The 23151-nt window shown below is 37.8% G+C and overlaps 2 protein-coding genes across 2 annotated transcripts; one reads left to right on the plus strand and one right to left on the minus strand.

Annotated features, from left to right (window-relative positions):
• Positions 1 to 3474: 3474 nt before the first annotated feature.
• On the minus strand, positions 3475 to 11554 carry LOC135627243 (deSI-like protein sdu1). The gene is made up of 4 exons (XM_065133259.1): positions 11342 to 11554; positions 8272 to 8533; positions 4655 to 4722; positions 3475 to 3970 (listed from the first exon to the last, which is right to left on the minus strand). The coding sequence occupies exons 1-4, from the start codon at positions 11474 to 11476 to the stop codon at positions 3695 to 3697; spliced, it is 741 nt and encodes a 246-aa protein (XP_064989331.1). The 5' UTR covers positions 11477 to 11554; the 3' UTR covers positions 3475 to 3694.
• Positions 11555 to 12460: 906 nt separating this feature from the next.
• Positions 12461 to 13886, plus strand: LOC103970850 (uncharacterized). Its single transcript, XM_009384777.3, has 6 exons — positions 12461 to 12947; positions 13027 to 13141; positions 13210 to 13291; positions 13388 to 13439; positions 13540 to 13594; positions 13687 to 13886. The coding sequence occupies exons 1-6, from the start codon at positions 12567 to 12569 to the stop codon at positions 13884 to 13886; spliced, it is 885 nt and encodes a 294-aa protein (XP_009383052.3). The 5' UTR covers positions 12461 to 12566.
• Positions 13887 to 23151: the final 9265 nt, after the last annotated feature.

Raw genomic sequence — 23151 nt, forward strand, 5'->3', positions numbered from 1 at the left:
ATTTATGAGACTTTCTATTTTTCACCCTTTTTCTAACTAAGGTTAATAGATGATGACAATGAGTTCATCTGAAAATATTGCAAGTGGTATAATAGTATGAGAAAGATTAGAATACATCGAATAAATACATTAATTTACTAGAGCTCAATTTGTTCTCCTACAGCCAGTGTTTGGTTTGTATTAATAATGCATGGTAACTAAATAAAGATGAAATGATTTAAGGTACCTTTGTACCATATTTTTGTTCTTTGTATTTGAATCATAGTAGGATCAATAGATTATCAAATAGCGTGTTTGATTATTAATATAGAAGCAAATGTGACTAAATTAAAAAGGATTGTTAATATACAAAAAGGTTATATAAGTATGGATGAGTTTTTATCTTATTATCTCTTCCAAGAGTAGCTTAGAAGAGCCCTCTAAATAGTTATGCGTTTGAGATGCAAACTACGCATTTTTGTGTCCACAATAACCTATTGATGATGAGCTTATTCTTCACCTAATTCAAACCATGTGAATTATAATTTAAGAGGAAGAACAATTTTTAAATAAATATTATCAAAATTAAATATTGATAAATATGTGTCAAATTGGTCAAGGTTAACATATATTAAATATCGATTCGATCAAAAAAATTAAACTTATAAATTATTCTTTAGAATAACTTATTGATGATGAACTTATTCTTATCAACCCCACCTAATTCAAACCTTCTGAATTATAATAAAAAAAAAGGAATAATTTTTAAATAAATATTATCAAAAAAATCAAATATTGATAAACATGTGTCAAATTGGTTAGGGTTAACATACAATAGATATCAATTCAATCAAAAAGCTTAAACTTATATATTATTATTTATGAATACTTCAACATCTTCCCCTATTCTTATGGGTTAGTTAAACCTAATCCTTCTTCATGTGTGAGTTGATTATCTTTCCTTTAGTTTTCAGGGTTTAAATTAAGTCTTTTGTAGTGTATGTTATGAGGTGGTTCATTTATCTACCTCTATTAGTCAACATCTGCTAGTGCCATTTATCTACTTATTGCATTGCAATCAAAATGACCTAAAAGGTTAGGTTTTATATGTTACATGTCAAACCTAATATATGAGTATCCTCTTTGTTCATCTCTCTTCGTCTAACATATATGAATATTTTGAACACATAAAATGACATGACTTGTCTCGGTTTTACATTATCATATTCAAATACGTAACCGTTTAGTATATAGATTCATATTAATTGAAAGATTCTTTTGGCATTCAAATGATGTTTTATTTTATTCTAGTGAGACATTGCTTGCTATTATTCATATAAGAAAAATCAATTCATTTTATCCATGCAAGAACTAAAGAAAAAGAACATATATAGTGTCGAAATAGAGAAAAGATTTTTAAAATAAAAATATAAAAAATTAATAATTAAATAATATATCAAAAAATTAACGTAAGATTAATGTAGTTCGAAAACTCTCCAACTATATCCATAAAAAAAAAATTAAATTCTAAGATCATTTACAAGGTCTTTAAGTTATCCACACTTGAGCACAAATCTCCTTTTTGTATCTTTTCATATAAATCATGAAAAATATATTTCTTTTCCTTCGTCCTCTTTAAAAACCCTAGAGGATAACGGAAGAGCACCGTATTCCTCACATCTTGCTCTACTTATGATGATGATGACCGATCGCTAGAAAGGTTGGTAATCTTAAAGCATTTAATAGCCCTTCAATGCTTTTATACGCGTAGTTGACTTAGTAAAACCCATCGAGCAATCAGGAAAAGCTTCACAGCACCAAAGCAAGAAACAGTTTGATGAAATGAAGGAATCATGAGATGGAGAAGTAATCCTACAGTTCCGAGATGGCAAAAGCAAAGGCGTTATCCTGTAAACGCCATCCGACAAGCTTCTTTGGTCCATCCACTTCACATCCTCAGCACTGTGCAATGATTTAGGTCCCAGGCTTCTCCATGAATGCCGAATGTGTGGCTCTTGTCAGCCTATCCTTTGCATACCCAAAGGATGAAATCAAATATTAGTTGTCAGGGCACGCAGACAATCGGAATGGTGTGTCCCGACGTAATGTCAATTTAGAATCTCACCATATGATACAAGTCACTTTTCAGTTTGCGAGGCATGCATGGATGTATTACCCTTCCATGGGGGGCTCAATAGACTTGCAGGTCCCTACAAGTTTTGTCCGCATTTAGGGAGAAGATAACGAAGACAGCTCCTTTCAGGCCATGCATTCTGTCCCCAGAAGAAGGATGACAACACAGCTTGCGCAGCTTTCAGATTTAGCCCACAGAAAGATGCTGCCAGGAGATGGGTGTGCAGGTTTGGACCAAACTGTTCAAGTGGGAAGAGATGGACTTCTCTCCTCTCCGTCTCCTTCACATCTTCTCTTTGTGGGCTCGCTGTCCTCCGGCACCTTTATCTTCTCTGGTCCTCCTTATTCATTGCAAGAGTGTCATGCTTGAGTTGAAGCTCTCCTTTGGTGCCCATTAAAACAAACACAGGCAATACATGCTGGTGTTCACGACATATCACATCATTGTAGCAAATGAAAGGAACTCGTCTGAAAGAAACCACAGTTTTCGTATATGTCTCGTTTACTGGAAATAATAATCAGCGCGTTCGAGTGTTGGATGTTGCGGACAGTAAATAAATAGGCAGTGTCATTATAGGAGTCGAGTCCTCTTGTGGTGTATTGAGTGAGTGCCTTCTAATCGACCACATTGCTTACTTAGAATTCATACTTCAAAGTCTGTTTAGAGGTAAAAAAAGAGTACAAGTTAGTTAGAAGTGGATTCTTTGCAAATAATAAATTTGGGACGGTAGATGACACATAATTTGTTACAGTACATACATTTGTTTTTATCGTGATAAATGGAGTTACATCAAAATGTTAAGATTTTATTCCAAATATATATAAAAAAAAGAAAACAAGAAAATAAAAGGCAGCTATCATGCTGTTTTTTTTTTTTTTTGGTCAAAACAAAAATATTGTTATATTACTTCAAAAAAAAAACATGAGCGATAGACACTTGTTGAAAATATTCTATGGCCAAAAATACATTACTAACACAAGTATTCACACAGTAAGTCGAAAAACCAAGGAGGCAGTTCCTGCTTAGTAAAGATTGAAACCAGCATCCACTTCTATATGCACTCAGCTTTTGGATTGAAAACACAAGTATTCACTCAGCATCCACTTCTATATGCAGCTTTTGGATTCTTCCTTCTTCCAGAGCAGCATTAATTCCCTCTTCCGCCGCCTTCAGCTCATTTCCCATTGCTATTTTTTTAACCCCAGTCACTTAAATGATTTGAAGAAAAGAGAACATTTGAACTGCAGCTTACTCGGTAAAAAAGACAAATGTGCAACAAAGCTGCTCCCGTCCTTCAGCAATGATCCAAAATTATTCTGGTTGTGCTATCTTATTCAGCCAAATCCTTGACAAAGATCATGTGAGATCGGGCATAAATATTCAAAATGATAAAATGAGGGTAAACTCCCAAGTATTTGGTACAAAACAATGCTAGAAATATCTTTTTTTCCTGCAAAGACAATCTGAAGAACTCTAGGAACCAAAGATTTACAATGTGATACATTAATAACATGTCTAGTTGTGTAAATAATCATTTGGCTGTTGGTACACTGGTACAAATTCATTTCTTGTACAACATTATCAACTATTTTGTCTTGAAATATGCTGCAACTGTTCTGAAGAATTTTGGCGGTGCAATGGAGCATCATCAGTTTCATCTGGAATCTCTGAAGTACTACTAGATGGCTTGGCACCAACAGACATCAAGTTTTTGAACCATACACCCTGAAATCGAGGGCTGCCTCTGTTCGAATTGGTCAGGGACTCTGGAGTGGCCTGGGAATTTGAGGCTAGACCAGCCATAAATCGGTATGCCACTTTGCTGGCGGTGACAATTTCTGTTTTTGCTTGCCTCAGCTGCAATAGTAGCCAACAAAGCAGGAAAAAAAATTGGGCTTTCATCAGATAAATGAAATTAAAGAATTAAAAAAACATTAAGGTAAATTTCACTCATTTTGAGGCACAATCTTCTAAAACTTTAAAGATCAACCCATAAGGAACTAGTAAAAGTCTACCATAACTTAAAAGATCAGGATCAAGAAACTCTATGACAGCTGCAATTTTAGCCATAGTCCAATAGGTCCTTAAGATTATGCATAGTCCCACTTAAAGACCAAACCCATTGGTTTTCCTGAACTCAAAAGGCAGACACAGCCCAAAAGATCATTATTCACTGAATTTATGATGCAGCAGTCTTCATTTGTCTCTAAAAAGATATGAGCTGACTTCAACAGCGATATTGCTATAAAGGCATTTGTGCATGTGAGGATTGTAAGTAATACATTTAAAAATCCAAACAATTAAGATTTAGTAAGGTAAACCTAGGAGCACTGTGAGAAACATTTTGCTAAATTAAACATGAATCTTTAATATTTATATATTGCATGTAATATGAAACCATATGTTTGGAAGGAAAAAAGATATAATGCAAGGCCCTTCAATTACAAAACAAACAACGAGATGTATAAGGCTCAGAAGATACACCTATAAACACAGGAAAAAATTGCAGCAGTGAACAGTGAGTTTGGAATAGTTTCCTACCCGGAATGCTGCATTCCCTGCAACTACCATTGCAGTATCACCAGCATTAGCAAAGCGATTGACCCAACCTGCAAATGTAAAAACTATGAGAGCTTATTGTAAATAAATTTCAATGCATAAAAAACAAAAGAGTAAACAAATTTCAGATGATATCAGTATGTACCTAAAATAGCTAGTCATCAATAAGTACTTGCAGAAGGAAAGTCAGACTTTCAAGTAGCCATACCGTTATGGACATAAACAAAAAAAGAGCAAATGACAAAGAAATTCATCACAACCAACAAGAAAGCACGTTTAATGTATGCATTAAAAATTTCAACACTATGGAATTGCACTTGTAATTGGAGCAGAAAATGCTAATCATGATTAAACTTCCTAATCAATGGAAGCAACTTTCTTTGAGGGAGGACTGCAAGTCAAAATTGCTCCTTGACAGATAAAAAAAAGATGAATTAAATTCTCATCCTTATAACTTCGAATTTATTTTTATATTCCTTTGTACCTTATATACATTTTATTCTTATTTAAATACAATGAAAATACCACTAAATTAGGATAGAAATCCTAAAATAGTTTTTTTTTTGGGTGCAATTTTCAAGCCTTTCTTGGATCACTGGTATGTACTGATGTACCGGTATATGATATGATGATACCGATGTACCATCCAGGAACCGATTCCATGAATCGACATGGTACAGAGGTCCTTGGTTTGCATAACAACCAACTAGCAATAATATAAGCAATACAAGTAGGATGTTGCCCACTTCAAGTCCATCAGAACTGCTGCTAATAGTTGAGAGGACATTGACATTCAGCACAAAGGAAATTCCAAGTTAATTAATTCCCATTTTCAATTTATCAAGTATTACATATATTAAGCTTTAAAACTAAGAAAAGGACATCATGTGAGAAATAGGTTTGACTGCTTCAACTAAACAGGTATTATTTACCTACATTTTGCAATTAATAACATTAACCGCCTATAGTAGCATTCCATTGATTTTCCTAATTAAATCCAAGCGATACTCCACGATATGATCCCTTTAACCCACAACACAAAAGGCACCATCCAATATCACGGTTATAGAAATAATAACATTGCACATAAGTTGGAAAAGCATTTTTGTTTCCCACAATTTCCAAGTATTTTTATAACCAGATGCAAGGCTTATATTTTGGATCCCTACATAACTCTAAATGACCAAATTATGCATTTTTTACTCCAATACCAGAGAAAAGCTTCCATCTTATCATTACCTCCAGTTTCATTGTTATTCATGCATAAATCTTCATTCCATTGGTTCTTTGTTATCACCATATTCTCTCTCCTCCATATCTATTCTCATTGTCTCACCATGACTTGTAGATACAAATATAATGCCTCGAAATGCATATTCAGCAGTTTCAACTGCATCTGATCGGACCAATCAGCTTGCAAGTGTAGATGATGCATATGTAGATGCAAAGCATAAAGTTGTGCAATTATAGCAAATTATCCAAGGAACTAACCAGATCTAATGATATTTTTTCCTGATAACTGTCGTGAGAAAAGAACTAAGAGAGAATGAGTATGTAAGTGCAAACCAAAAACAATAAGACAACTTATCATTGATCTGGAATTTGGTCTACAGTAAACATTCAACCTAAATTACAAGTTTTTCAACCTAAAGAACAGAAAAGAAATCAAAGTGCTGTTGGAGCATATGTCCGAGGGCCCATCAACTCCATTACGAGCATGAGCATAAGCTTATGCTTGATCCATTGACCATAAGCACTGTACAAACAGTGGTAGCATCTAGCTCTAGGCGATCCAAAGCATTACCATCGTTTACATGTTATTCTCTAAAAGATATTTAAGTTAACTAGTCACATGCCAAACTTTTAGAAAATTTTCAGAACTCCAACAGCATGCTTGAGAAAAATGTCAAGACTTCTTCCAAGGGTTGATGACGCGATTTAGCTTAAATGACATAAATCAAGGTTTAGGTTAAGCTTGCTCTAGTGTAAGTGATACGTATCTCCTTTTAGTTAATCTTATTATTATTCTTTTGTGTGACATTTTAATAGTCAATTCTGCCTTTTGGAAGAATCTGGTTGGATATAATTCGATTCCACTCAGCTTTCAGTTACTGGTTTGTGGTGAGTCTAGAGATAATAAGGTGAAAAGATTGAAGTTGATACATTGACTGTCAAACCCTTCTTTTTCTCATTAAAAAAATGTCCAAGAAGTGAACATTTTACCAAAAATGCATCAAATGAGAAGGAATTTTGCAGATTTGAAGTATCAAATACTATAAACAAAAAATGAGCAGCCTATTTATATGATGACATGAGTATTAAGACGAAAAAATTGGTTCTTTACGTAAACTTCACTGTCATCTCTCTATGCTATTGTTAAAACATGCTATTACTCTGTACCCAAAGAACATATTGCTCTCCTTTATATCAACAAAAAAGTAGATTAAGCCAAACTAAATTTCATCATAAAACCAATTGCATACAATTGACGTAAATGCCAACAAAACGGTAATCCAAAGAACATATTGCTCTCCTTTCTCTTATAATTAAGCTCCAGTACCATTTTTCTATGCCTATTTTGTTATTCATTCTGTACTTATTCGGTTATTCCTCCCTTCATGGCAGTCTTTCATCCTAGACAACCAATGATTGACACAGTGGATGTGATGCCAACTAATTCAACAATTCCTTGTTGAACAAGAAACCAATGCAAGTTTGAATATTGATCCAGAAGTCCAAAGCTCAAGTGTTGGCTTTCACTATCAGAGTTGGAAATTAAGCTGAATCACACTTCATCGTCAAAAGATCTCATGGGTATCTAATCTATCAGCAGAGCAAATTAATGCAACCTAATCCCGCTAAACAGATTAGTGGAGCCAAGCTGCAGTCCAATCACAGATTAGTTGAACAAGAAACCAATGCTTGGAGTAAATGGGGCCTGTACATTTTTGGAACTCCCATATCAAGTTTTCATCATTATCTACTGCATCGTACATATATTTATGAATGAATGCCTTTTGCGCAAAATTAATTGCTACTATATCTTAATTTTTTTGAAAAAACTCGTTCGTCAGTTTAATGTTATCTCAAGAGTACAAAACAGGACCACGCTGAGATGGATAAGATACTGCACAAATCTAATTGGCCACATCTAATTCCTAATTAGCATCCAACAGTGACCAGGGATCACTTCAAACTTAATCTGGATGTTCAATTTTCCTATTTAATTGTACAAAAAGTTTAAGTAAAAAGGTCAATCACCACCTATTGAAAAGATAAATGTAACTGATTGATGAAAATTTATTCTCTTTTTAAGGGTCACCTTAGACTGAATAAGCATTGGCCACCTCTGATGAACAGGCAATGAGCCATCAGCCTGCAACTTGATGCAATGAATATAATATATTAAACAAAATATTATTTTCAATTTCTCTGTTATCATTTAATTCCTGGAGAAAACATCTGATCACAAAAGAATAACCTCAAAAACTCTAAATATCTGGGTAAAACGTGAACAAGGTACAACCTGAAAAAGTAGATCACAAGAAGATTTTGCTAAATATATTGATTCCAAATCACAATAAAAATGAATATATTACCTGGAATCTTTGGAACACCTAGCCTTTCGCAGAAGGAATCACAAAAGTGATTGCAGTTCTTAGATAAAAGATCATATGAATGTCCTGGCCATGCTTGGCCAAGCTCTCTTAGAACCTGATTTACTTTGAAAATGGAACAATTTGTTTCCCCCAGGATAATACGCTCACGGTAGGTATACATAGGATTTCTACCTGGTGGACAACTGAAAACTCCAGAACCTTGTTCGCAAAACCCAAAAGACCATTCTTCATCTCCAAAAACCTGACAAATAAAAACATCATGATGAATAAAAAAGCAAAAAAGTAAAATTGCTATTGAAGTCAGTGTAGCCTGGATATAAAAATTTAAAAAAAGGTTTAAAACAGGCTAGTGATGGCTACAGTTTTTACTCATGACCCTACCATCATATGATAACAGAAAAAAATGGATCCACATGAAGATAAAGCAACAAACTGCATGAAAACAAACATACCAAACACAAAATAATGAATCAAATACAGAATAAAGTGTGAAGAGCCATAACATTCTATTGCAAGACAATTAAAGCAAATCAGAATGAGTATCCTCTCAGACTAGAATTACAGAAGCCATCATTTGTTTCATTTTCTCTTTCAAACCACTACAGCCTTGAGTCATATTCTCCCCTTACTAATGTGCACATAGTAAGCAGAAGACAGTGCTACAGTGAACAACCCACCAAAATATTAAACTATTATACAGCCCACTGCAGATGATTACAAAGTTAAACCAAATTACCAGGTTCCTTCCTGATCATTGGCAAAACTTTTAAGTAATCCCTAATTTCTAAAGCACTGGGAAACAATAACATTAGGAAGATAATGGAAACTAGAAAAGACCCACATTTGCAGCTAAAACTTGGCCAGTCGAAAAACAAAACTGTGTATGCCTTAGCATTCACCAATCATAGATGTAAGAGCACCTATTTAATTAACTGAGCAATAGTAGTCCCAAATGTAGGAGCACCTCATCTCTAAGAAATAATAATCCCAGCATTTATCCACAATAAGTTGTCCTCACTGATCACAGAAACAAATTATTAAACACCATTATATAAATTTCCAGAAAATCAAACCATCCAAGAGCATCCCATTGTGTGATCGCACAAAAAAGAGATACTTTAACTCAGTTAAATGTCAGCCATTAAATATTCTTAAGTTTTATTGCAACCTATAAAATTAGCAGGGTTCATAAGAAATAAAATTAAATACAACTAATAATTCTATTAAGAATAAAGTAGGCTATATAGAGATGAGTAATAAAAGCCACATAAAAGTTGCCAAGAATAAAATCTTTGACATTGCATAAGTTATCTTATAGGTGTAAGCCCATGATGAAATATTGAATCATGAAATCAAACATCATGTGAAGGAAGAAATTTAGTGGAAAACTACATGACCACTTTCTAGGCAGACTTAGATGCATGTACTAGCAATGTTATTGTCACAGTACAATAAACAATTTAAAAAGTTTCAGATGAAGGTAGTACTACCATGTTTAGAAGAAAATGTTGGTGTATGAAATGAAATGACCATGCATGCCAAAGACTTGACTTTCACAAATCAAGCAGGGAACATTGAAGAATCTTCATATAATGGAATATGCCTATAGGATCATGTTAAGCAGCTCACTCTCATCTCAATTCTATCAGTAATGGTGCCCAAAAACTATAAGGTCACTCCCCTGCACTTAATGATTTGAGTTACAAAACTAGTCTTTTTACCTGTAGGCATAGTCCATATGGTCTGAACACCTTTAATTTCTGAATCACTTCTTATAGTCCAATTACAACTCTCTTACAGACACCATTGAAAAAGTTTGCATTTTGTCAATATCTGAAAACTAAAGACAAAAGCAGTCGCTGGTACCAATCATGTTGATGAACCAAGAAAAATACTCAATTAAAACATCTCAATATAAGAAGTATTAAAGTCAATTGATTTGAGTTACAAAACTAGTCTTTCTACCTGTAGGTATAGTCCATATGGCCTGGACACCTTTAATTTCTGAATTACTTCTTATAGTCCATTTACAACTATCTTACAGACACCAGTGAAAAAGTTTGCATATTGTCGATATCTGAAAATTGAAGATAAAGTAGTCTCTAGCACCAATAATGTTGATGAACCAAGAAAAATACTCAATCAAACCTCTCAATATACGAAGTATTAAAGTCAACCTTTTTACTGGCAGAAGCAAAAATGCATTCTACAAAAAACATTCAATTGAGTCTGCATTTAATATTCAGAAATTCAACTAGTACATGGTTTTTTGTGAAAATGAAGGAGCCATCCAGATTAGCCTTGCTCTTCTTTTATCCGTTCTAACTCTGATAAACATAGTCATGCTCAGAAGACGGTCTTAAGCGAATAAAGCAAGCAATGCAAAATATATCACTTTCCATATGCGTAAAAGTAAAGTCTAGGTGTCATTTGGAAGCAAAGACGGTTTAGTCTTTAGAACCAGTCCCCACCATTACAACGCCAACTCTCTACTACGAATATTCCACCACAACGCGTGCAGTGTCTTTCTGGCACAACTACATTTAACACCAATATGTGATCCTTGTAAATGCATCATTAATGTAACAACCAGACTTCTCTAAAAGTTTGACATTGTCTCATCTCAACCGCATCAAGAAAAGTCATCAAGATTTACCAGAAATAGAACTCTGATCATTCATCTCAAGTTTCAACTTCGAGCACATCGCCTACGGCAAGGCAGAAAAGCAGCAACATCAACTGCTAGTTCGACCACAGATGCCATCTAACAAGACTTCTCAGATCTCTGTTCATCGGGTTGGTTAGGGTTCTTCCGAAACAGCCGAAAAAAGCTCGGGAGAAAATAATCCGAAAGGGAAAGAAAAAGAATTGCAGCCCAGGACTGTTCATGTGATTTCTTGAAGGACCTAAGCGCCTTTCAGATATCGGCAGTACCGAGGCCAGAATCCTCGATTTCTTGACCCACCCGCCCACCCCACACAGGGAAAAGAAAAGAAAGCGACTAGTAAGAAGAAAAGGGGAAACGAGGAACTGAGGAAGACGAAGAAACCTGAATGGCGCTGTGGAAGATGCCGCCGAGGCCGATGCGATCCTTGAAGATGCGGTTGATCTGGAGGATGGTGTTGTTCGTCTTCTCCGATCCGCTGTTCGTCACGTCGTACACGTGCAGCACCACCTCCTTCATCCTCCCCCAATCCCCTTCTACCAACCTCTCTCCCCCGCTACTTCTCCCTCTACCCGACACTCCCTCTCTCTTTCCCCCCCTTTTGAGAATCTACAACGAGGAGAAGCCGAGGAAGCATTATAACTACAGCCGAAACAGAATCATTTGGGAAATATAACAACATTCCACAGAATCCCTAATGCCAATCCTGATGACCTACCTAAATGGGGGACCTACCCCACCGCTGCTTCCAATTAAGGAAAGGTATTTGAACGCGTAAACTCCAGGAGTGACCCGATTTAACGCGTAAACTCCAGGAGTGACCCGATTTAACGGTGTCATCACCAAGAAGGAACGTTCCCCCTACGCCCGTGCCGTGGAGGGGATTGACTCGAGTTGCTCTGCCGATGTAGTTGGGCTTTATACGTATCTTTTCTGTTCTTTCGCTCTTCACGAGTTCCATTTCGGAATCCGCAGAACTGTTCCACGGCGTTTTCACCATCTCTTCGTTATATTATTTTACGTGCATTCTTGTAGTGCGATCAATCGTTCTCAACTTCTCTCGTAAAGATCTTTTTCCCAGATAATTAATACTAATGGTCTATGATTTCGGAATTAGTTAACTTGGATATCTCTCGTAGAGATGTTTATCCGCTTTGAACTGGAACGAGATTTGATGGCAACGTTCGGGTGAATCAATGCAGGGACGGACGTCACTTGGGGTTCGAACCGCAAATTCGATTGAAAGAAACCGAGTTGATGCGACAAGTTGGTCTTGAGAAATGCGTTTGGAGGATCCATGGATATATGGATTGGGCTACAAACATGGAGGTCTGCCTGCGGAGGTATGGAAGGCACCGCTGGGTTCTTTCGTCTTTGACTCGTCTTAGGAATCACCTCGATTGATGGCGCTTTTTCAATGCATGGACAGGAAGAAAGCCAAAGTTGATTTACGTTTAAAGCAATCCAATATTCTTAACACCTGCGAAGCGATTTCATGTTTGCCTTGCAAGGCATGCCTTCATCCTTTACGTTGCTGCCTCATTGTTCCCTCGCTTGATGCATCAAAAGCCCGATACGTACCTTTGTCGGCGACATCGATCGCCAAACGATGACTTGTGCTTCTTTCCCATCTCAAACCCTTAGCCCGACACCTCGCAGCAAATCTCTTCCTCAGTCATCTTCAGCAGCTTGCGTTTGCCTTCACTTCATCGAGACAAACCAAAAAAGAGGCCGTTATTTGAGAGGGAAGACAGCGATATCTCGTTCGTCGACGAGACTACTTCCATGGGTACCTCTCTGTGCCAGAAAACCTCCGCCGCGAGGTGAGAGTCAAAAGCAAGAGCAAATGGCTCCGTCGTCACCGCTGTCTGATTTGATTCACGGATTCTGCTCATCTGTCAATGAGAAAGAACTGAGTAGATTAGAGAAACTCTTGTCCAAGGACTGCATTTTTGAGTCCTCGGCGTACTCGAAACCCTTACAAGGAAAGGTAATCAAACAAGTGCAGCTACGGCATCGAACAAATAAGGTACTCCATAACCATTACGTTTTTCCCTCTGTGAATGCAGAGGATCAACCAGTTCTTCAAGGAACTCACGGAAGCCATGGGAACTCATGTAAGATTTGTCATCGACGAGGTGTACGAGGGGAAGGAACTAACGACTGCAGCAACATGGCATCTTGGTAAGATTTGTAGGTTAAGTATAGCCACCAACACTCGCTCGATACAGGCTAAAACAAATGTTGTGCAGAGTGGAACAACCAGTTCATCCCCTTGACGAAAGGCTGCAGCTTTTTCAAGTGTTCTAAAGATGGCGACCTGCTGCTCATCAAGTAGTCATCACCCACCAATCGTGCTACAGCAAAACCACAAACTGGCGACAAGAATTCCAGCTAATGATTGACACGTTTATGTGTATTGCATTGCAGGGAAGCTCGTGTCCTCGTTGAGTCACCTGTGAAACCAGGAGATCTTGTTCTTGTAAGCTATTCCATCAACTTATTTAGAGTCTCATTTAAATTCTTGAGTCATTTGTTCTCACCTTTTAGCTTGTAACAAAAATGGAGTATTACACTTGCAGGGGACGCTGAAACGTATCATCTCTCTGTTTGACAAATTCCCGAGAGTAGCTGGATGTATATTTCTCTAACCCTTTATCAACCTATTGAAACTGTAGACTAGAACATTATCAAAAAGCATTACTGATCAAATGCAATATGAACTGCAGGGTACTTACGGAAGCATGATGTGCTACTTCATTATATTTGCATAATATACATGTTTTTGCGGCCTGTGATCCTTCCACTCTTCGTGTACTACACAAATCAGTGGGTATGGCTTCAACTTAAATTACCACAAAATATTCTACAGATGTTCATAGACTATGTATGGAAATTACTATTAATCATCATAAAAAGGCTTATGTGAACTCCATCTTGTGATTTTTATCTCTCAATATGTAAATATACAAATTCAAGAGGACATGCTTCGAGAAATCTAGATCTAATCATTAGATCTGCTCATGTGGAATCCACGAAGTCCAGGAATGCCACACCTACCACTTGGATAGGAGGTCATGGAGATGACACTCGAGTAGCTCGCTTGTGGACTTGGCGAGCGGGCACTAAGCTTATCGTAGCACTGTAGAGATGTGGGCGTGGAGGAGTGCTTCATAGCGGTGGTACAGACTACATCTCATGGGCATGGGAAGTGGAATGACTGCCGAACACACAAGTCCCGCCACATTACACCATAGAAGGCTCCGCTTTCTGTCAGTAGACCAGTATGAAAAGGACGCGGCCACCGACAGGGTGCGCTCCCGTGAGCCGCCGGGCATGCCGGAACTTAGCGGGGCCGGCGAGCTCAAGTGGGGCGAAACGTGGGAGACCGGTCCTTACGCCCTTTTCGTGTCTTCTAAGCGAATGGTACGTTACTGATGTATGTTCTGCACACGCGCGATAATGTTCATCTAATGACCTCCGGCATGAAACCCAGTAGCGATACAACGCCGTATACTTAAGCAAATCATTACCATCCTAAATTTGTACACGTGGATAAAACTCTATCGGTCATCTCACATATTTATCATATATTTAATAAATTTAATTATATTTTCAGGGGTTAATAATATCCTAATCAATATAATATATTAGGAATCAAATCCAAACTGAATAAAAATCTAAAATACTTCAATCCCTCTTCCAAGCCAATTCATAAATGAAAATTTTCTTATCAAAATTTATAAATTGTTTTTAATCAATATTTGATTCAAATACATGATAACATAGATAATTCTATTTATTTATAGAATATTATAATATAAGATAATTAATGCTGAGCTACATATATTTGTGTAAATCATATGCTTATAATAGAATAATTTAAAATATTTTTTTAAACAATAAAATTTGAACATACTTTTTAGCAATATATACGTAATTACATATCAAGTAACGTTTTAGCAACGATGACCATATTATATCACCGTGACAAGGTTCGGAATCAAAATTTATCCCTGACCTAAAAAAGAAACTAGTTTGTGACAAATTCTAATGTGTAACTCTCATTAGCATCTTCTAGATAGCGATCATGCTAATTAGTTAACTGAGACATAATATATCATATGTCAAATAATTGAATATTTTTTAAAAAACATTTCACATAATAAATTTCAGAACTGATTTTGCAAAAGATTTTATAACAATTTGCAGCATAAAATAATTTGCAGGCAAATAATAATTTCAAATAAAATTTGCAAGATATATACTCTTTCATAGGTTGTAAATATATAATAATGATAATTCTTTTTGAATCATAAAGTATTATGGTGCAACCTTATGGTGCATGTGGAGAGGAAGATCGTGTTGCGATTTGATGAGCATCATCATCCCATTTGCCATTTGGATAGAAGATGACAATTGACATTCTTTATCATCTCTTATAAATTTAAGATTTTTCAAGGATATATGATCTCTCTATGTAACATATCTCATATGATACACATAGTTTTCAGTTTTATAGTTTTTAGTGCACCAATCGTTATACGACAATAAGATGTTTTTCTTTGAAAAATCTAGATTTTTATTTTCTATTCTTCCACTACGCACGTGATAATCTGATCAAATTGAGGGACTATAGATATATCAAATTTACTATCTATATGTAGATTAGAATTTAAATTAAAGAAATCAAATATTCATAATTTTAATTTTAATGGGAGGGGTGGCCAAGAGGAGACTAGTCTGTGCCACCTTTTGGCCCCTTCTATTTACAGAGATTCCTACCACTTAAATCTAATATATCCTATCATATTGGGTATTGGATATCTATCTAATTATCAAATTCTCGTGGATTAGTAAATCTTTATATAATAATCTCTATTTACTCTTATTGAGTCTCACTCAAAAGATCTAATAATTAAGGGGCTTACTATATATCCAATAAGATAGGTGCTCCAACGAAGATCTCATATTCGAATATCTACTTATCGCAACATCTATTATATACGTATGACTCTCTAGGCCTAATATCGAGCTAGTTGTGAGTTGTACTTATCAGAACTTCTTCTTACTCAATGAATTATTATCTCTATAATAATTCACTCAATTCATCGACTATGAATGTACTAGGCCACTACGCCATAATCCTTAGACGATATAGGAGAATCTAATCAATTGGACCTATCTATCCTCAATTATCATATATCAATAGTCTCTCATCTATCTAATATCTCAGAGACCATATATTGGGTATGACATTGTCAGGCCCATATGGAATCTACTCGAGCTCTCTCTAATTGAATTCTCCTAAAGAACTTTTTCTTTCACAATCCGATTGACTATAACCAAGGATTTATCTGAGTAAAAATACATAGGATATTCCTCTCATGACACTAAGAGTAGATGATCATCTATCGACACTCAATTACTCTAGTAAAATTGGCTACCACTCAATCGCATTTATAATAAAAAAGATTTTTTTTTTTAATTTGGAACATAATATACACCCTTTAATATAATAGAATCATTATCTTTATATGAGATTATGATGATGCCTTTCTTCTCTATTTAGTAAATAGTATTGTTTGTCATGATAATTATATCATTACCTTTATATAAACAAAGATCGATGAATTTAGTACAACCAGTAGTGAAATGACGTCCAGAAATCAACTATCTAATCAATAGTAGTTGGGGGACACTATATTGCATCACTATGACAATATATAGTTCAGGATCAAACATCTTAGCCATCGACTACCCGATATGTCTGGGTGAGTTCGCCGATGGTGAGATGGTCCGAGTGCTCCCCTAGTGCCATCATTCAGTACAAAGTCCACCAATTTACTATTCCCGAGGTCGATTATTATTCACATGTGTTTCACTTTTGTACTAAATTAAGCGTCGACTTGGTCAAGCACCTCCACTCGAGCTCATTCTTTGTCAGCTCCTCGACGACAACTGAGTCATCTCCTCAACTACCTTAGATCTATTGTATATGGTCCTGAGTCGAGTCGGGTTGAGTGGGACATTATCGACATCCACCGTATCATGTTGTAAATTTATAAGCCAATTAAAGAAAAATATATATTAATCGGTTGTTTTGTTATTAAATATCAAATTTACTATCTATATGTGGATTATAATTTAAATTAAAGAAATCAAATATTCATAATTTAATTTTAATTGTTGTCAACTAGGGTGTTACATGTACTCTCGCCACTTTGATGGACTTCAATGCACGAACTTTAACCATTTAATCTGCCTTTTTTTTTTTTAATCTTGCATATGGTCTCATCGATTTAGTTCTGAAGAAAGCTTTTGAATGGATGAATTCTTGGAACGAGAAAGGAATGAAGAATGAAGCAGTCAGCACTCAGTTCAGCCCATGCAAGAACCAAAGTTCTCATCGTCACGTCGTACACGTGCAGCACCATCTCCTTCGTCGTCTCCCAATCCCCTTCTATCAACCTCTCTCTCCCCCTCTCCTTCCTCCCTCCACTCGACACTTCCTCTCTTTTCCGCTTTGTAGATTCTCTCTCTCTCTCTCTCTCTCTCTCTCTCTTTCCTAAAATATGATTTCTACCATCCATGTCGTCTTCGTCACCTTGATGAAAGGGGATGCAGGCGAGGGTGCACGGGCCCCCTACTCTCCATCTATTGTTCTTGTCTACTCTTGACCATGTTTGCCTCTGCCTTCACCCAATTGCCCTTATGCTCCACCAGCCCTCGCCCTCGCCCGTATCATCGCCCTTGCCTCCCCTCCCTTCTTCCTCTACCACTGTTGTCATCCTCTCACATGCCCTTGCCTTCGTTATTCTTGCTCACTTGCCCTCGCCCTCGTCATCCTCACTCATGCATCTCATCCATGACCCCCTTTGCCTAGGTCAATGATAAGGACGATGGATACGATGGGCAGAAAGATGGGGAGTACTCTCATCGGTAATCCCCTTCGTCAAGGTGACAATAAGAACGATATGGATGACGAGACAGGAACTACGGGTAATAGGTTTAGTATGACAAAGACGAAGGTGGAGATAATGGGACGAAGACAAATGTAAAATCATCTTTCAGAAAAAGAGGACACTGAGATTTTATGAAAGGGGGACGCTAACTTCAAGTTTGTCTACGTCAATGTGTTGAGAATCCATGCGTATATGGACCGGGCTACAAGTCCATAAAAATATGTTGGGTCATATCTGGTCAACGTGAGAGACGGGGCCCAATCAGTATGGTCGCCACCCAAGCATAGATATAATAATCGACCCTAAGGATAATATTTTTTAGGCCCAACCTACTATAAAACTTATTAATTTATTGTTACCAATATAATATTCATCCATGACGATAACTTTGAACGTTGAAATGATCCGATTGAACATTTCTCATCCGATCTCGATCTTCATGCATGCTCAACTATCTTGAATCTCTGGTCTAAAATTGAGTTGGGCTAAGTAGGATATCAATGACATCCACCACTAGCGATGCGAAGCCTATTTCTCTAACCCTATATTAATATATTAAAATTATAGACTAAAATATTATCAAAAATATTACTAATCAACTGCAACAAGAACTGCAGGGCTCTTACAGAAGCCGGATGTGCTACTCCATTGTATTGGCATAAAAAAATATTCATAAACAATGTATTCAAGTTACTATTAATCATAGTAAAAAGGTTTATGTGAACTCCACCTTGTGACTTTTATTTCTCATTTATGTAAATATATAAATTCAAGAGAATCTGTATTAATCATTAATCTGTTCATGTGGGAGCCACGAAGCCCACGCGTGCCACACCTGCCACTTGGACAGGAGGTCATGGAGATGACACTCGAGTAGTTGGCTTGTGGACTTGGCGAGGAGGCACTAAACTTATTGTAGCACTGGAGAGATGTGGGCGTGAAGGAGTGCTTCTTAGTGGTCGCATGCTCCGATCACTTGGATCTCACAACGCAAGAATCCCACTACACTGCAGAAAGCAGCACGACTACTTCCAATGGGTATGGGAGGTGGAATGACTACCGCACACAAAAGTCCCACTGCATCACACCATAGAAGGGTCCGCTTTTTGTCAGTAGACCAATATAAATAGGAGAGGGTGTGAGCCTGTGAGCCGGCCGGCGTGCCGAAACTTAGCGGGGCCGGCGAGATGCTCACGCTTCAGGGAAGGAAGTGGGGCGGAACGTGGAAGTCCGGTCCTTACGGCCTTTATCGTATCTTCTAAACGAATGGTACATCACAAAAGTACGCTCTGCACATGACCTCCCATGTATGCTATCAGTTCCTGTACAGTTCCCGTGGAAAATTATTGTCCGTCGAATTTAATGACCCCTGGGCATCAGCATTTGACTATTTCACTACTTGTACTTATTTGATTAGGTCAGAAAAAGATGATCGGAGTGTATCGTCTGTCACGACAAGAACATACTAAAAACGGATAAGAGATGAGGATGACTTTAAGTGTTCGAAGAGTTTAATGCTTATTAGGATTATGCGCGTGAACCCTTCTAAAATTATAGCCAGGGGTGACTTTTCATATGTGTATTGATTCCAAGTGGCGTCTTATGACCGGTCATATCAGCAATGTAGCTCTTATGTCATTGTTTTTCCTATCATTCAATTGATAATGATATTTAATTTCATATTGGTTAAGGAATAGAGAAACCAAAGACTCATAAGTCTTTTGGTCACCCTTACCATTAGAGGTGCTCTTTGGAGCTCATGAGTTTCGAAAAGAAAAAATCATGCTAGTAAGCCCATTGGTGGAATCTCTAGCGGATCAGCAACATGTCCACCTGACTGCCCTCATCATAGGGAGGTGCCACCAAGAACGAGGTTATCTCTCACGAATAGTGCACCCTCTTGCCATGAATCAGCTTAACTCGAATTAGATACCCAATATGCCAACTCAACTAAGGGCTCACTTACGACCCAACTTCATCACAAGCTCCGAAAGAGAAAAACTATGTGGGTAAGCCCACTACCCAAAGCGGATAATTCCTAGTATGCCTACGAGGCTACACCATTGACGGACTGACCAAATATTAACTTATCATATTGGTGTCAGAAGGAGAGCCTTGAATGTCACAAGAGCATCTGCCCATGGATCCATACAACGAATGCTCCAATGAGGAAGCACCACCACTTGCACTTAACATTTTGAATAGGAAGGACAACCACCTTCCTTCTTGCGGGCGGACACCTCCGCCTCGACACATGTTGGGATGCTATCGGTGTTTGCTCAATGATCTCGGCCAAGTGTGGGGCACCTGATCGTTCCCACTGATGCTTTTCTTAGTCTCACTCACTAAGTATAAACATTGGTTGGAATGATACAAACCATTGCCTCTCTTCTACCGTAATTGACCCAATAAATGGCCTAGCCATAACCACCCGTTCCACCTTCCCTCACCCCTCCGCCCTTAGAGGAATCTCTAGCAAATCAATAACATCCCACCCCGACTATTCTCATCATGGGGAGGCACAATTAGGAGCAGGGTTATCTCCCACGACAAAGCATAGTGCGCCTCTTTGCCATGAATGCACTCAACTTGAATTAGATATCCAATATGCTAACTCAATCGAGGACTCACTCAGGGCCTAACTTTATTTGGTCAACCAACACCTAAACGAGGTCTAGAGAATTCTAGCACTCAAAGGGAGAACTTGATGACTTGACCTCAGGCCACTCCTCACTCAAGGCATCCAGGAAGAGCTTTTCCCCACCAACTTTCAAATCCCTACATTGGAGGGATTTGATGGTAGCTCTAATTTGGTAGAGCACATCGTGGCTTTCAGAACCCGAATGTTGCTATATAGGACATCGGATTCCTTGATGTGTCAGGCATTCCCAATAATATTAAGGGGGTCGACTCGCGAATGGTTTAGTTTTCTGAAGTCGCTCTCTGCCTCCTTCTCATAGCTTGCGAAGGAATTTAAGCTTCACTTCCTAGCTAATATGTATATGAGACTTTTAATAGTCATGCTACTCGAAATAAGGTAAAGGGAGGATGAGCCTCTCTCATACTTTATCTCCCAATTTGACCATGAAATCGAAGGGGTTCAAGATGCTCACCTCTCGGTAATATGGGCCTATGATCCTCCCATTTCTTTTGATCATTAATTGAAAGGCTACCAGCAACCATCCCCAAAATGCTCCAAAAGGTGATCTAGTATGTGACTGTAGAGGTCATGATCTCCAACTAGTGTGAAAAGTCCCATAAGAGACCATGCTAAAACGCTCTTAGAGCCTCAACTTCAGACTCACCTCGAAAGAGACCCCCTTAGCCTGAGTCACCCACCCCAAGGGGTCGCATGATCCCTCTCAACATGACAAAGATGGAGATCTTCCACCAAATAAGAGAAAATAGATTCGTAAAGGAGCCAATGCCCATGAAAACTCCCAAGGAGTTGAGGGATAAGTCAAAGTACTATTATTTCCATTAGGATTATGTTTGCGATATTGAGGAATGTCACAAACTCAAGTATCAGATTGAGGAGCTCATATGAAGGGGCCACCTCAAAAAGTTCCTCCGTAAGCCCCATGAACCCTCCCTATGACCACAAGGTCCTGTGGAGAGACAAATCAACATCATTTTCGACAAACCCGACTTAGAAGGAGATAGCTCCTTAGGATGCAAAGCCTATGCTTGGGCCATGGTGGATAATTGCCTGAGACTTGTGGAGAGACCGAAGATTAATTTCAAGGAAGGGGAAGCTAACTACTCTGATCCCGCCCATGATGATGCAATGGAAATCTTTGTTAGGATGGTCAATGCCCAAGTGAAACAGGTCATGATTGACATCGGAAGCTTTACCGATGTGTTATACTTAGACGCCTTCCAGAAGATAGGATCGATGACAGGTGATCTTTTGCTAATGACTTTATCATTAATTGGGTACACTGGGGATTCCATCTCCCTGCTCGGGATAGTAAATCTCCATGTCACCTTTAGGGAAGAACCACATTTCAAAACACTAACTACTAGATTTATGATGGTAGATGTCCCCTCAGCCTACAATGCCATCATAGGCCGGCCCACTCTCAACTGCTTGAAGGCAATGGTATCGATATAACATATGGTGATGAAGTTTCCCACTAAAGATGACATTGGTGAAGTTAAGAGGTGATCCCCAAGAGTCTCGGTGATGCTACTTGATGGCGGTCTCACCTATAAAGAGAATGAAGCTGAAGGTCCCTCTCACTAGTCCTTGGGACCTCGACAAAGCTCCTTGTTATCCTGAGCCAATAGAGCAACTAGTGGAGATCCCCCTTAATGGAGCCTGACATGACCAAGTCATCAAGGAAGGAGCAGCACTCCCCAAAAAGAGACATGTTAAGCTGATCAACCTCATTAGACAAAATGCTGATGCCTTTGCCTGGTCAACAAATGACATGCTCGACATAAACCCAGAGGTTGCCTAACACCACTTGAATATCCTCCCCGAAACTAGACTAGTGAAGCAAAGGCCCCACAAGTTTGCACCTAAATAACAATAGGCCATTCAAGATGAGGTAGAAAAACTATCAAAAGTGGGGTTCATTTCAATAGTCCAATATTATCATAGTTTAAAAAAAAACTAATATAAGTTAGAGGTTGTGAATTGATTACACCGACCTTAATCAGGCCTATCTAAAGGACAACTATCCCTATCATAGATCGATCAATTAGTGGATGTCACATCGAGGTATAAACTCACATTCATAGATGCTTTCTCGGGCTACAACCAGATAAGAATGACACCCTAAGACCCGAAGCACACCTCCTTCATTATAGACGAAGATATATACTACTATGAGGTAATACCCTTTAGACTAAAGAACACAGGAGCAACCTACCAAATAATAGTTAACAACATGTTCAAATATCAAAATGGGAGAAACATGGAGGTATATGTGGATGATATGATAGTAAAAGGTAGAACATCTAACACCCATTTATAGGACTTGGCAGAAACTTTCCAAACATTGAAGAGGTTCAACATGTGTAGTAGGGAAGTTTCTCGGCTTCATCATTCACCAACGAGGGATAGACGCTAACCTAGAAAAAGTTTGAGCTATTATTGAGATGCAATTATCATAAACCATGAAAGAAGTATATCATCTTGTGGTTGCTTGACCGTGCTAAGCCACTTTTTATCTCGATCAAGTGATATGTGCCTCCCCTTCTTTCGAGTCTTGAAGAAATCAA

Source organism: Musa acuminata, chromosome BXJ2-11 (genome assembly GCF_036884655.1).
Source record: "Musa acuminata AAA Group cultivar baxijiao chromosome BXJ2-11, Cavendish_Baxijiao_AAA, whole genome shotgun sequence".
Taxonomy (NCBI): Eukaryota; Viridiplantae; Streptophyta; class Magnoliopsida; order Zingiberales; family Musaceae; genus Musa; species Musa acuminata.

Bases quoted from the DNA above. Each gene is read 5' to 3' on its own strand.
- LOC135627243 (XM_065133259.1), bottom strand. From the start codon at position 11,476: ATGAAGGAGGTGGTGCTGCACGTGTACGACGTGACGAACAGCGGATCG. The intron at 8,534-11,341 runs GTTTCTTCGTCT...TTTATTTGTCAG, and splicing joins TCTTCCACAGCGCCATTCAG to GTTTTTGGAGATGAAGAATG. The intron at 3,971-4,654 runs GTAGGAAACTAT...CTACTATTGCAG, and splicing joins CAGGGAATGCAGCATTCCGG to CTGAGGCAAGCAAAAACAGA.
- LOC103970850 (XM_009384777.3), top strand. From the start codon at position 12,567: ATGACTTGTGCTTCTTTCCCATCTCAAACCCTTAGCCCGACACCTCGC. The intron at 12,948-13,026 runs GTAATCAAACAA...CTGTGAATGCAG, and splicing joins CGAAACCCTTACAAGGAAAG to AGGATCAACCAGTTCTTCAA. The intron at 13,142-13,209 runs GTAAGATTTGTA...AATGTTGTGCAG, and splicing joins TGCAGCAACATGGCATCTTG to AGTGGAACAACCAGTTCATC.